We start from the raw sequence: 11997 nt of genomic DNA, 5'->3' as shown, positions 1-11997 counted from the left end.
AAATTTTTCTTAAAGAATCAGATAGCAAATACTTCAGGCATGTGGTGCCATGTGGTTTTTATGGCAACCAATCAACTCAGATATTGTAGTACAAAAGCTACCATAAATGGTACATAAGCAAATGGTTGGATGGCATCACTGACTCAACGGACAGGAGTTTGAGCAAATTCTTGGAGATGGTGAAGGACAGGTAGGACTGGCATGCTGCAGTCCATTGGGTTGCAAAGAGCAGGGCATGACTGACTGAACAACAACAACAACAACAACAAATGAATGGGTATAGCTGTTTCCAATAAAGTTTTATTTATAAAAACTGATAGCCATCCCCTAAGCACAGTTTGCTAACCACTACTCTACCCCCAAAGCCAGAAAACACCCAAAATAAGGTGCTCTAATTAGATTAGGACATTGGTAGATTATTACCAGTGAGTCTGGGATAAGGGATGTTTCAGTAATGGATGAACTGAAGCCAGGTAAATTTGGCTTTAAGAGTCCATGATTCTTAAGCAAATATTTCTATCCCTTTTTCATCATATCCCAAGGATGAAGAAAGAGACACTACAATACTTCATTTGCTTATTAAGAGTCTCAAGTTTCCATCACAAGATAAAAAAGTCCAGTTACAGATGTGTCTCAAACTTCTGAGTGAAACCTACATTGCATTAATATAATTAAAAAGATTCCATTTCGGTGACTTTCCCAAACAAAAGATTAATCTGATACAAGGGGACTCTTCTTCTGTGCTTTTCAATAGTGTAAAGATGCATCATATTCAGTCTGATATTTCCTTGGAGAACATCAGATATGCTTGCTTATTAGTAGACCCAGGGACTCAGGTTTGAAAGGGGTTAAAGTGGAGTTTTTATTTAGCTATGCATTTTAAAATTTCAGATAGGAGAACTTCGCTATGTAAAGAAATGCCCAGGCTATCACTGCCTTCCTAATGACTTTTGTCCGTTGAAATCTGATCTTTCCCCCGCAGAGATGTGCCACGGGTTCTGAATTACTGTGCGGTGATCCTATTAGTCACCGTAAAACTGCTAATGTGCCCCATTTAAGCAGGCACAGTGGATTTCAGAGCAGTGCAGTGATAGAAAGCAGAGCTGACAGCTGTGCCGTCAATCATTTTTCTAGGCTGTGCCCTGCAGCTGTTCAGCATTATCACTTATTTACTGTTTAAAATAGACACTTTATAACCATAACTCAAAAGCCAACATGGCCACAAAGGGGAGAAAACTGACCCTTGAGATCTGAGGAAACTTTGTGGTCGGATGTATATTTAAGCTTATGTTGTTTGAGTACATCTCATTACTCACTCCAAGTGACCCTTAGTGGGCCACATTAAAGTGATCAAGCTCACCGCAGAGTGACTAAATGGAAATATACAGCCCACTTTGCCTTCAAACTCTTCTCCTGAAACTGAAGTGCTTAAATTCCTAAGAGAGACTTCCCGGATTCCAGAACTCAATGACTATAGCTTAACTGGCTTAGCGTTCAGTCTTGGTCTTTATATCTTAATTAAGTTTGCTGAATGTGGGATCTTTCCACAAGAAGTGTTGTGTAAACTGGTAAATTTTTCTCTTAAACCAATTTGTGGCAAAAGGCGGCAAGTAAATTATACACACGCACAGAGAGAGCTAGCAAGAGAGAGGGCTTGGTTTATGTATAAGCAGCCTTAGGAAATTTGAACATTTCAGTCATTATCATTACTGCTATAAATCAACATGGGTGACTAGGCTGTGGTGAGATCTATTTTGCTTATTAAAATGGCTGTGTCCTGGTCCAGCATTTTCTGGATATGAACTGGACCTCAGATATGAATTGTTTGTGAAGGCAGACTAGTTAATGGTATAAACTGCAACTAAGCATGGAACCTCAAGTAAGATATTCTAAAGGTGACTTCCTCTTTATTGACCAAGGTAGGGCAAAGGGAAATGTAATAGAAGAAAAATAGAGAGAAAGTGGTCTGTTAATTCGCTCCAGAGTTAAAGAGCCGTCCCTGGTTTCTTTCAGTGTCAGGACTAGAAATGAAAGGGCACAGAAATTAAGGAAAATTCCACAGCATTATCAGGCAGTTACCCTTAGTCAGTCTATGTAAACTATAAGAATAAAATGGAGATGGGGGATTTTATCAATAAAAGTCAGCTGTTTGTTATCTGGAAAATTATTTGTGAGTGGGTCAGATAAGGATTTATGGTATCTATTATCTGTGAAATATGGTTTAAATTACCTTCTGTTTACATTTAAATGAGTTATCTGTTTTGTTTTCCTCAGTGGCTTTAGTTGCCATCACATGGTTTTCTTTTTTATTCTGAAACTTGAACTTAAAAGAAATTTAAAGATGCTCAAGAGAGGTTCTTGAAATCTGAATTTTTTCAAGTTAAGTCTATGATATTTTCAGAAAGAGGAAATTTACTTTGAAAAAAAAATTGAAATGAAATAAACATGTATAAATAGCCAGGGTTTTAAAACACATTCTAATTTGATGACAATCTAATATAAATTATATAAAAATTCAAGCTCTGTTGGGTGGGGTGTTGAGAAGCTGTGGAGGAGGGAGCACTAGCAGGTGGGGGAAGGTTTGTGTCTCACTTCCCAGAGCCTTGCCAGCCCATTTCCTCTCATATTCTGTATTGTGTCCAGAGTAGAACCACCAGTGGCTAAAGCCACAAAGGGCATGGATGGCACCCTTGTACTGAATATAGACCTAAAAGTGTGGGTGAGGGCAATTAGGATTGTTGAGGGTGAGAGAGAACAGCAAGATGAGAGAGTACTGGGATCACAAAAAAGGGAAGTCTTTCTCCCAAATTCAGTCTTTCTGTGGGCCTCACACTGTTACCAAGTTCAACTTCATACTACTCGCCATGTGACAGGCCAATAAATTGACAGATAAGTTGCTGGGACAAGGAATAGTGACTTTAATTGGAAAGCCAGCAGACTGAGAAGATGATGGACTAGTGTCTCAAAGAACCACCTTACCTAAGTTTAAATTCAGGTTTCTTTTATACTAGAAAGGGAGGAAGGGATGTGGCTGGTTTTGACAAATTTCTTGGTTTGTTCTTGCAATTGTCCACTTAGGTTAGCTCATGGTGTCCTGTAGACCTCCAACAAAACAAACATTCTTTGTTTTGGCAACTTTTAATCTCCATATGAATGGAAAGGTGTTATACCTTTACAGGTCAGAGCCTTGAGAATGGGATATCCTGTATATTTCAGGCTATAGGCAACATTCTTAACTTGTAGCAGAAGCAATAAAATACAATGCTCAAAGTAAAATAAACAGATCCAATACGGAATGAGATTTGTTCTTCCCTATTACAGCACATCAGCTGTGTAGCCTTAATGCTCCAGTGAGAACCAAAATGATCACTTGGCATGGAGTCCATGGCCACATGACCTCTGTGCACACAGGGTCAGAACCACTCTCACACCCATTTGTTCACCCCCACACAGAAAGGTTCTTAGTTAGGCTGCAAAAATGGGCCCCGGAACACTTGTCCGTCCTGGAGTGCCTTGGGAAGGTGGTGTGACTGTCTCCTTTCACAGACAAGAAAATTAAGGCCCAGAAAAATGGCACATAGTAACCTGGTCAATAGGGATGAACAGGACTCCTTAGGGATTCTGAGCCCCAGTCAGGGTAGGTGGGGTGGCTCAGGCTGTCTGTTGCACCTGGCTGACTAACGTTCTTCCTCTTCATTAATCTCAGCTTCTCGCTCTGAAAGCAGCTGGAGTTTGTCTTTCCAGGAAGCCCAGAGAAAAGAGTCTCAGTAAAGGTCTTGGATGAGGTTGCAGAAGGTCCAGACCTGAGTTGAACTGCCTGGCATTCTATCTCTAGATTCACCCCATGATGTTTCCCTTTGTTCTTCTGAAAGTGGTTTTGACTGCAAAGGGACCTTCTGAGGTTGAAGGAGGTACACAGTTTGCTCTAGAATGTGACTGAGGTTTGGGCCATCCCTAATGTTTGTGGGGTCCCAGGCTAGAATGCAAGTGACAGCCCAGCCACCAGATGCCTGTGTACTTGCATTGGGAACATGAAACTACAAACTGTAAAAGATCGAAAATAAATTGAGTCAGGGAAAGATCTGCCTGTGGTCTATCTCACTGGTGCTGTGCTCCTGGGGAAGACATATCATTCTTTACATCTGCAATGTATAGATTAGCACTTCTCTACCCTGACTGCAAATAAGAATTACTTGGGGACACTTATAAAAATTACTGTTGGCTGGACAACAATTCAGAACAATTAAATATAAGTAGCATGGGTAGAGTTTGTGTTCAGTTCAGCTCAGTTGCTCAGCCAAGTCTGACTCTTTGTGACACTATGGACTGTAGCACTCCAGGCTTCTCTGTCCATCACCAACCCCTGGAGTTCACTCAAACCCATGTCCATTGTGTCGGTGATGCCATCTAACCATCTCATCCTCTGTCGTCCCCTTCTCCTCCTGCCCCAATCCCTCCCAGCATCAGGGTCTTTTCAAATGAGTCAGTTCTTTGCATCAGATGGCCAAAGTATTGGAGATTCAGATTCAGCATCAGTCCTTCCAATGAACACCCAGGACTGATCTCCTTTAGGATGGACTGGTTGGATCTCCTTGCGGTCCAAGGGACTCTCAAGAGTCTTCTCCAACACCACAGTTCAAAAGCATCAATTCTTCAGTGCTCTGCTTTCTTTATAGTCCAACTCTTACATCCATACATGACTACTGGAAAAACCATAGCCTTGACTAGATGGACCTTTGTTGGCAAAGTAATGTCTCTGCTTTTTAATATGCTGTCTAGCTTTGTCGTAACTTTCCCTCCAAGGAGCAAGCGTCTTTTGATTTCATGGCTGCAGTCACCATCTGCAGTGGTTTTGGAGCCCCCCAAAATAAAGTCTGCCACTGTTTCCATTGTTTCCCCATCTATTTGCCAGGAAGTGATGGGACTGGATGTCAACATCTTAGTTTTCTGATATTGAGTTTTAAGCCAACTTTTCCATTCTTCTCTTTCACTTTCATCTAGAAGCTCTTTAGTTCTTATTCGCTTTCTGCCATAAGGGTGGTGTCATCTGCATATCTGAGGTTATTGATATTTCTCCTGGCAATCTTGATTCCGGCCTGTGCTTCAAAAGACTTAATGGAATCTAAGGTGTAGCTAAGAGTGATAACATTTGATCCATAAAAGAAGGGATTTTTTGTTCTTTTAGAACATTTTTGGATCATATGTCGGATGCTATGAGAATTTCAGTTCACTATATTAAAGCATATTTTGATGTAGTAGCTTTACCCTGTAGCTAAATCATTCTGAATTTCAGGGCCACCTTCATACTCTAAAGGTCTTACAACTCTTTTGGAAGAAATACTGCCTCCTGATGCTCTGTTCTAGTTTCAGAGTCTGTGTATATTTTTCCTACAAAAATTCACTTCATCTACTTAACATCTCTCTTAAGTCAATGAATATATTTTTTCTTCTCTAGTGTTTTCTCTCATTCTGAACTAAAATGCATTCTTAACACTTGTCTGGCCAGGCTCCTCCTTGTTAAACTGTTAGTCAAAAAAGTTAACTAATTTTTTCATTAATCAGCTATTTAGATCAAGTTCCCTCTGTGTTCATCGTTGTCTCTGAAGGTGCTTTCAAATGCTCCATGCACTTCATACTTATCCTTCTAATTGCTTAGGATGTTAGTCTGACAACTGTAAGTAGGAATATGGCTGTTATTCTTAACTCAGATATATAGGCTGCTGCTGTTAAGTTGCTTCAGTTGTGTCCGACTCTTTGTAACCCCATAGATGGCAGCCCACTAGGCTCCTCTGTCCCTGGGATTCTCCAGGCAAGAATACTGGAGTAGGTTGCCATTTCCCTGTCCAATGCATGCATGCATGGTAAGTCACTTCAGTCGTTTCTGACTCTGTGTGACCCCATAGACGGCAGCCCGCCAGGCTCCTCTGGCCACAGGATCCTCTAGGCAAGAATACTGGAGTGGGTTGCCGTGTCCTTCTCCAAGAGATGTAGGGATGCCATTTTAATAGAAGAACAAGAGCAGAGAAGTAATATTCTTCTAGATTCTTCTATGTTTTCGGATAGTGGAAGTTAACTTTTAACTTTCACTCCCCTCTTGATTTCTAAGAATTGAAAGAACAGTTTATCACAGGTTCATGCAGATTAATAAATAAGAGCCCAGGTGTCTTTGGAATGGCAGCTTTCCAGTTCTTTTGAAACTACAAAAACTTTATTCAAAGGAATGGTTGCAGTCATTAAGATCAAGGGTGAGTTTGCTCCCCTCCCCATCTCAGCACAACATCTTGAGATTCCCTCTTGGTTGTGCTATTCTGGTCCATGGTGGCTCAGACAGTAAAGAGTATGCCTGCAATATGGGAGACTTTGGTTTGATCCCTGGGTTGGGAAAATCCCCTGGAGAAGGAAATAGCAATCCACTCCAGTGTTCTTGCCTGAAAAATCCCATGGATGGAGGAGCCTGGCAGGCTACAGTCCATGGAGTCGTAAAGAGTCGACTAACACTAACACTTCTGGATCATTCTTGGGCTTTCAAAGGTAGTATAGAAAAAGCAATAAGCACCAGGAGCTTGAATTGGCTCTGAACCTGCCAAAGCTACCAGATACTGGGATCCAGCTTTGATGATGCATAGTATTCTTGTTGGAAGGAGTAATTTTATCATTAAAGACAACATATCTCTTCTTATTTTAAATGGCAGTTTTGTTGGCATTATTTCTTTTGATTTTGTTCTTATTTCATAAGAAGAAAAGCAAGTCCACGTGGTTTATAGGAGAGAAACTTGGTTAACTGCTCAGATTGAGACTGAGAATCTTGAAAGTTAATAGGAATTAGGAATTGAATACAACCTCTCCTACCATGAATACGATGTTAGCAACCATGTACAGAGATGATGCAAAACAGTGAGCAACTTCATGTCAAGTAGATGAAAGAAAATAAAACTGTTAGCAGATCATCTCAGAACATGGGAAGGGAGGAAATGGGGGTACACAGGATACTTAGAGATCAAAGGGGTGGGCACCTTGTGTGTCTTGAAGGATTTAGTGAATAGATAAAGTGGTGGAAGTTGGGGGACAGGAAGGGTGCTCACTGCTACTTAGTGCTTGATATTGTTGATTCTAGGACCTCTCAGCTGACAGAGTATGGCAATATATGTGTGTATATATGCTCATGTATGTATCTGCAGTATTTCTAATGTAAGCATATGTCTCTGTTCTAAACTAAACATGAGTTCCTAATGGTGTAATTAACTTTAACTGACTGCCACATGGATCAATCTATTCTTCTTCTCTTGTTTGTGCAAAGCCTCCCATTCTAACAGAGAAATCTGGCTGCTACCATCTTCCAGTCAATTATTTACATTGTTCAATCCAGTACACATGTGTAGTACTTTGGGGATTGTTAACCCACACCTCCATGGTAAACAACTTTATCTACTAGAGCACAGTGCTGATGTACAGTTCTTTTTTGCCTTCAGTCTTAAAGACACTACACATTTCTAAAGTGACTTAGGTCAGCATTTTCTCTCCATCCCCTTTGGTGAGATTGTTTCATACATTTGTATCACAGATCAGATCACTTTGTCACCCTCAGTATTCCATCCTGGTATCCTCTGACAACCTGATTATATATATATATATATATTTTTTTTCATACATTAAGGCTCACTCTTTTATAAAAAAGTAGTTTTATTTATTTATATTTTGGTTGGGCTGGGTCTTTGTTGCTGTGGGGGGCTACTCTAGCTGTGGTGCAGGGGCTTCTCTTGTTGTGGAGCACAGGCTCTAGGTTGCTTAGGCTTCAGGAATTGCAACACACGGGCTCAATAGTTGCAGCTCCCAGGCTCTAGAGCACAGGATCAATAGTTGAGGGCTTAGTTGCTTCCTGGCATGTGGGATCCTTCTTGTCATGTCTCTTGCACAGGCAGGCAGACTCTTCACCACTGAGCCACTGGGGAAGCCCAAGACTCCCTCTTTATATAAAACTCTATGGATTTTTACAAATTCAGAGTCATGTAGCTATCATTGCAATATCATGTGGAATAGTTTCACCAGCCTAAACATTTTCTTGTATTTTATGTATTCAATCATCTTTTGCCCCATCCCCTCCAGGAAACCTGCAACCACTTATCTATTTACTCTCTCTGTAGTTTTGTCTTTTCCAGAATGTTCTAGAAATTGAATCGTATACTATGTAGTCTTTTCAGACTATTTCCTTTTACTTAGCAAAATGTATTTAGAATTCATCTATGTCTTTGCAAAGCTTGATGACTTATTCCTTTTTATTGCTAAATAGTAGTCCATTGTATGGACATAACAACTTGTTTAGGCATCTTGATTGTTCCCAATTTTTGTAAAGTATGAATAGATCTGCTACAAGCAATCACATGCTGGTTTTTGTATGACTTCAAGTTTTCAAATCAATGAAATAAATATAATTTATATTTATATTGTTGTGATTGTTGGAATTTATATTTGGATTATGTTTACCTTTGAAAGAAACTGCCAAGCTGTCTTGTAAAGTAGCTATTTTGAATTCCTGCCAGCAATGAAGGTGAGTTTCTACATCTTTTCCAGCAATTCATATTATACTTTTGTTAATAAAAAATTAAACTCTTTAATGGATGTGTAGTTGTATCCTATAGTTGTTTTAAGTTTCAATTCCTAATCACAAATGATGTTGAACAATTTTTCACATGCTTTACTTACCATCTGTATATCTTCTTTAGTGAGGTGTCTGTTCAGATCTTTTGCCCATTTTTAATTGTATTTTTTGTTCTCTTATTGTTGAGATTTATCAGTTCTATGATTATTATGTGTTCTTATAAGACATGCATTTGCAAATAATTTTTCACAATCTGTGGTTTGTTCTTTCATTATCTCAATAGTGTCACTCATGGAGTTTTGAATTTTAATAAAATTAAAGTTTTAAATTTTAATAAAATTTACTTATCACTTTTTTTCTTTGGGGGGTTGTGGTTTTGATGTTGTATATTTAAAAAGTCATATATATTTTCCTGTCTTCTAGAATTTTTATTGTTTTGCATTTTACAGTTAGATCTATGATCTACATTGAGTAATATTTTTGTGAGAAATGTATAAAGCCTAAATTCACAGTTTTAGCACATGGACATCTAATTTTTCTAGCACCATTTGTTGAAAAGATTATCTGATTTCCAAAGAATCTTTTTCGCTTTGTCAAAGGTCAGTTGATTGTATTTATGTCCGTCTATTTCTAGACTCTTTATCCTTTTGTATTGATCTATGTGTCTATTATTTTGACAATAGAATGCTATCTTGATTGCTGTACCTTTATAGTAAGATTCAATATCAGGTAGTGTCAGTCCTCCAGTCTTTTTTTTTTTTTTCAGTATTATGTTGTTTATTCCAGGCCTTTGGCCTTTCCATACAAACTTTAGAACCAGTTTGTCAGTATTTACAAAATAACTTACATAGATTTGATTGGAATTATGTTGAATTATAGCTAATTTGGAAAAAATTGAATTTTAACAATGTAGACTTCTAGTCCATGAACATAGAATATCTTTCCATTTATTTATAGCTTTTAAAATTTCTTTTCTCATTGGTCTATAACTATCTGAACATAGAATCTTAAAACATTTTGCTAGATTTATGTCTATTTCATTTCTTTGTCCTAGTGTAAGTGATATTGTGTCTTTGATTTCTAATTTGTTATATAATTTTAGTAAATTGTGTCTTTCAAGGAGTTTGTTCATTTAACTAGCTTGTCAAATTTATTGGCATAAAGTTGTTCCTAATTGTTTTTATTGTTTTTTAAAATGTATGTGGAATCTGGAATGATGTCCTCTCTTTCTTTCATAAGTGAAATTTGGTAATTCATGTTTTCTTTATTTTTTATTGATACATCTAGATAGAGGTTTGTAGAAGGCACTGGCATCCCACTCCAGTACTCTTGTCTGGAGAATCCCATGGGCAGAGGAGCCTGGTAGGCTGCAGCCCAAGGGGTCACTAAGAGTCAGACACAACTGAGTGACTTCACTTTCATGCATTGGAGAAGGAAATGGCTACCCACTCCAGTGTTCTTGCCTGGAGAATCCCAGGGATGGGGGAGCCTGCTGGGCTGCCGTCTATGGGGTTGCACAGAGTCAGACATGACTGAAACGACTTAGCAGCAGCAGCAGCAGATAGAGGTTTGTGTTTTGAACTGAACTGAACTGAATCTTTTCAAGAGACCTCTTCTCACTTCTGTATCTATTTTCTACTTAATTGATTTCTACTTTGCTCTCATTTTATTGTTTTATTCCTTTTACTTTAATTTCCTCTTCTTTCACTAGTTCCTTAAGATGAAAGCTCAGATCATTGTTTTTAAATCTTTTGTCCTTTCTAGATATTTCCGTTTAAGCATTGCTTTAGCTGCATTCCTCTAAATCTTGTTGTATTTTGCTTCCATTATCATTCAGTTCAAAATATTTTCTAATTTCCTTGGGTATTTCTTTTTTGATTCATAAGTTATTTAGAACTTTGTTGCTTAGCTTCCAAACGTTTAAGGATATCTTTTTGCTATTGACTCCTTGTATCATACTTTTATTATTTTTAGAGAATATGCTTTGTATGCAGAGAAGGAAATGGCAACCGACACCAGTCCTCTTGCCTGAAAAATCCCATGGATGGAGGACACTGGTAGGCTACAGTCCATGGGGTCGCAAGGAGTTGGACATGGCTGAGCGACTCCACTTCACTCACTTCTTACTTTATCATTGGAGAAGGAAACGGCAACCCGCTCCAGTATTCTTGCCTGGAGAATCCCATGGACAGAGGAGCCTGACGGGCCATGGTCCATGGGGTCACAGAGGGTTGGACTCGTTTGAAGTGACTAAGCAGCAGCAGTATGCTTTGTATGAATCCAGTTCTTTGAAGTGGACTGAGATCTTTCATGGCCGAGCAGCGGATCTATTTCATAAATATTCCACATATGCTTGGAAAATATGTGAATTCCACAGTTGGTATGTGTAGTGTTCTATAAATATCAGTAAGTTAAACTGGCTAATAATCTTATTCAAGTCTTTATTTATTAATTTTTGTGATTCTACAACCTTATTTGACAATAACAGATGGTTCTCATCCATATTCACTGCCTGTAGTTTTTTGAAAGTGATGACAGGTACGTAGGCAATCAACATATAGAGCTTGTTTGGTGAATCTTCATCTTCATTACATTTTCTGGACAATCACACATCAATGTGCTATGGGACATTCCTTATTCCCTTGGCCCAGATAGCTTTATTAAGTCTGGTGTCGGTGTGTACATCTGGAGTTCCCATCTCCTTCATGGCAAATTTCCAGATTTCTTTGAGTGCCTGAGGGGAACACTTCTTGAAACTCATTCCGTAGATGTGCTTGTGAATGCTGATACTATATTCTCTGGCCACCACCTCACTGATGGCCAACCAGCCCTTCTTGTCACCTTTCTTTGAGGGAGCCATTCTGCTGGGCTCTTATTGGAAAGCATTTTTAAATGCATTAGTTTTAATCAAATACTGGAATAGAAAAGTTAAAATCTCCATTTTTAATTAGAATTTGTCTCTTTCCAGATTAGCTCTGTCAGTTTTTTTGCACTGAGTATATTGAAGCTTTGTATTAGATGAAAACACATTTAGGGTTCTTATCTTTTCTTAATAAATTGTTATTGCATCATTATGAAATGCCTATCTTTACTCTGTTGTGTGGTAAGTCGCTTCAGTCATGTCCAACTCTTTGTGACCCCATGGACTGTACCCCACAGGCTCCTCTCTCCATGAAATTCTCCAGGCAAGAATACTGACATGGGTTACCATGCCCCCCTCCAGGAGATCTTCTTAACCCAGGGATCGAACCCACGTCTCTTATATCTCCTGCATTGGCAGGTGGGTTCTTTACCACCAGCATCATCTGGGAAGCCCTTATTGCTGGTATTGCTTCTTATTATGAATTCTACTTCTTGTGTAGCCCCACTAGCATTCTTCTGATTAGTTATTTGCATGGTAT

At 38.8% G+C, this 11997-nt stretch overlaps 1 protein-coding gene across 1 annotated transcript; it reads right to left on the bottom strand.

Annotated features, from left to right (window-relative positions):
- Positions 1-10928: 10928 nt before the first annotated feature.
- LOC120851896 (60S ribosomal protein L31-like) lies at positions 10929-11456 on the bottom strand. The gene is given in 1 exon segment (XM_040225389.1): positions 10929-11456. A coding segment is annotated over 1 exon segment (528 nt).
- Positions 11457-11997: the final 541 nt, after the last annotated feature.

This window comes from Oryx dammah, unplaced genomic scaffold, assembly GCF_014754425.2.
Source record: "Oryx dammah isolate SB20612 unplaced genomic scaffold, SCBI_Odam_1.1 HiC_scaffold_1, whole genome shotgun sequence".
NCBI lineage: Eukaryota > Metazoa > Chordata > Mammalia > Artiodactyla > Bovidae > Oryx > Oryx dammah.
Note: the sequence above shows the minus strand (reverse complement) of the source record. Positions and strands in the feature narration are given on the sequence as shown.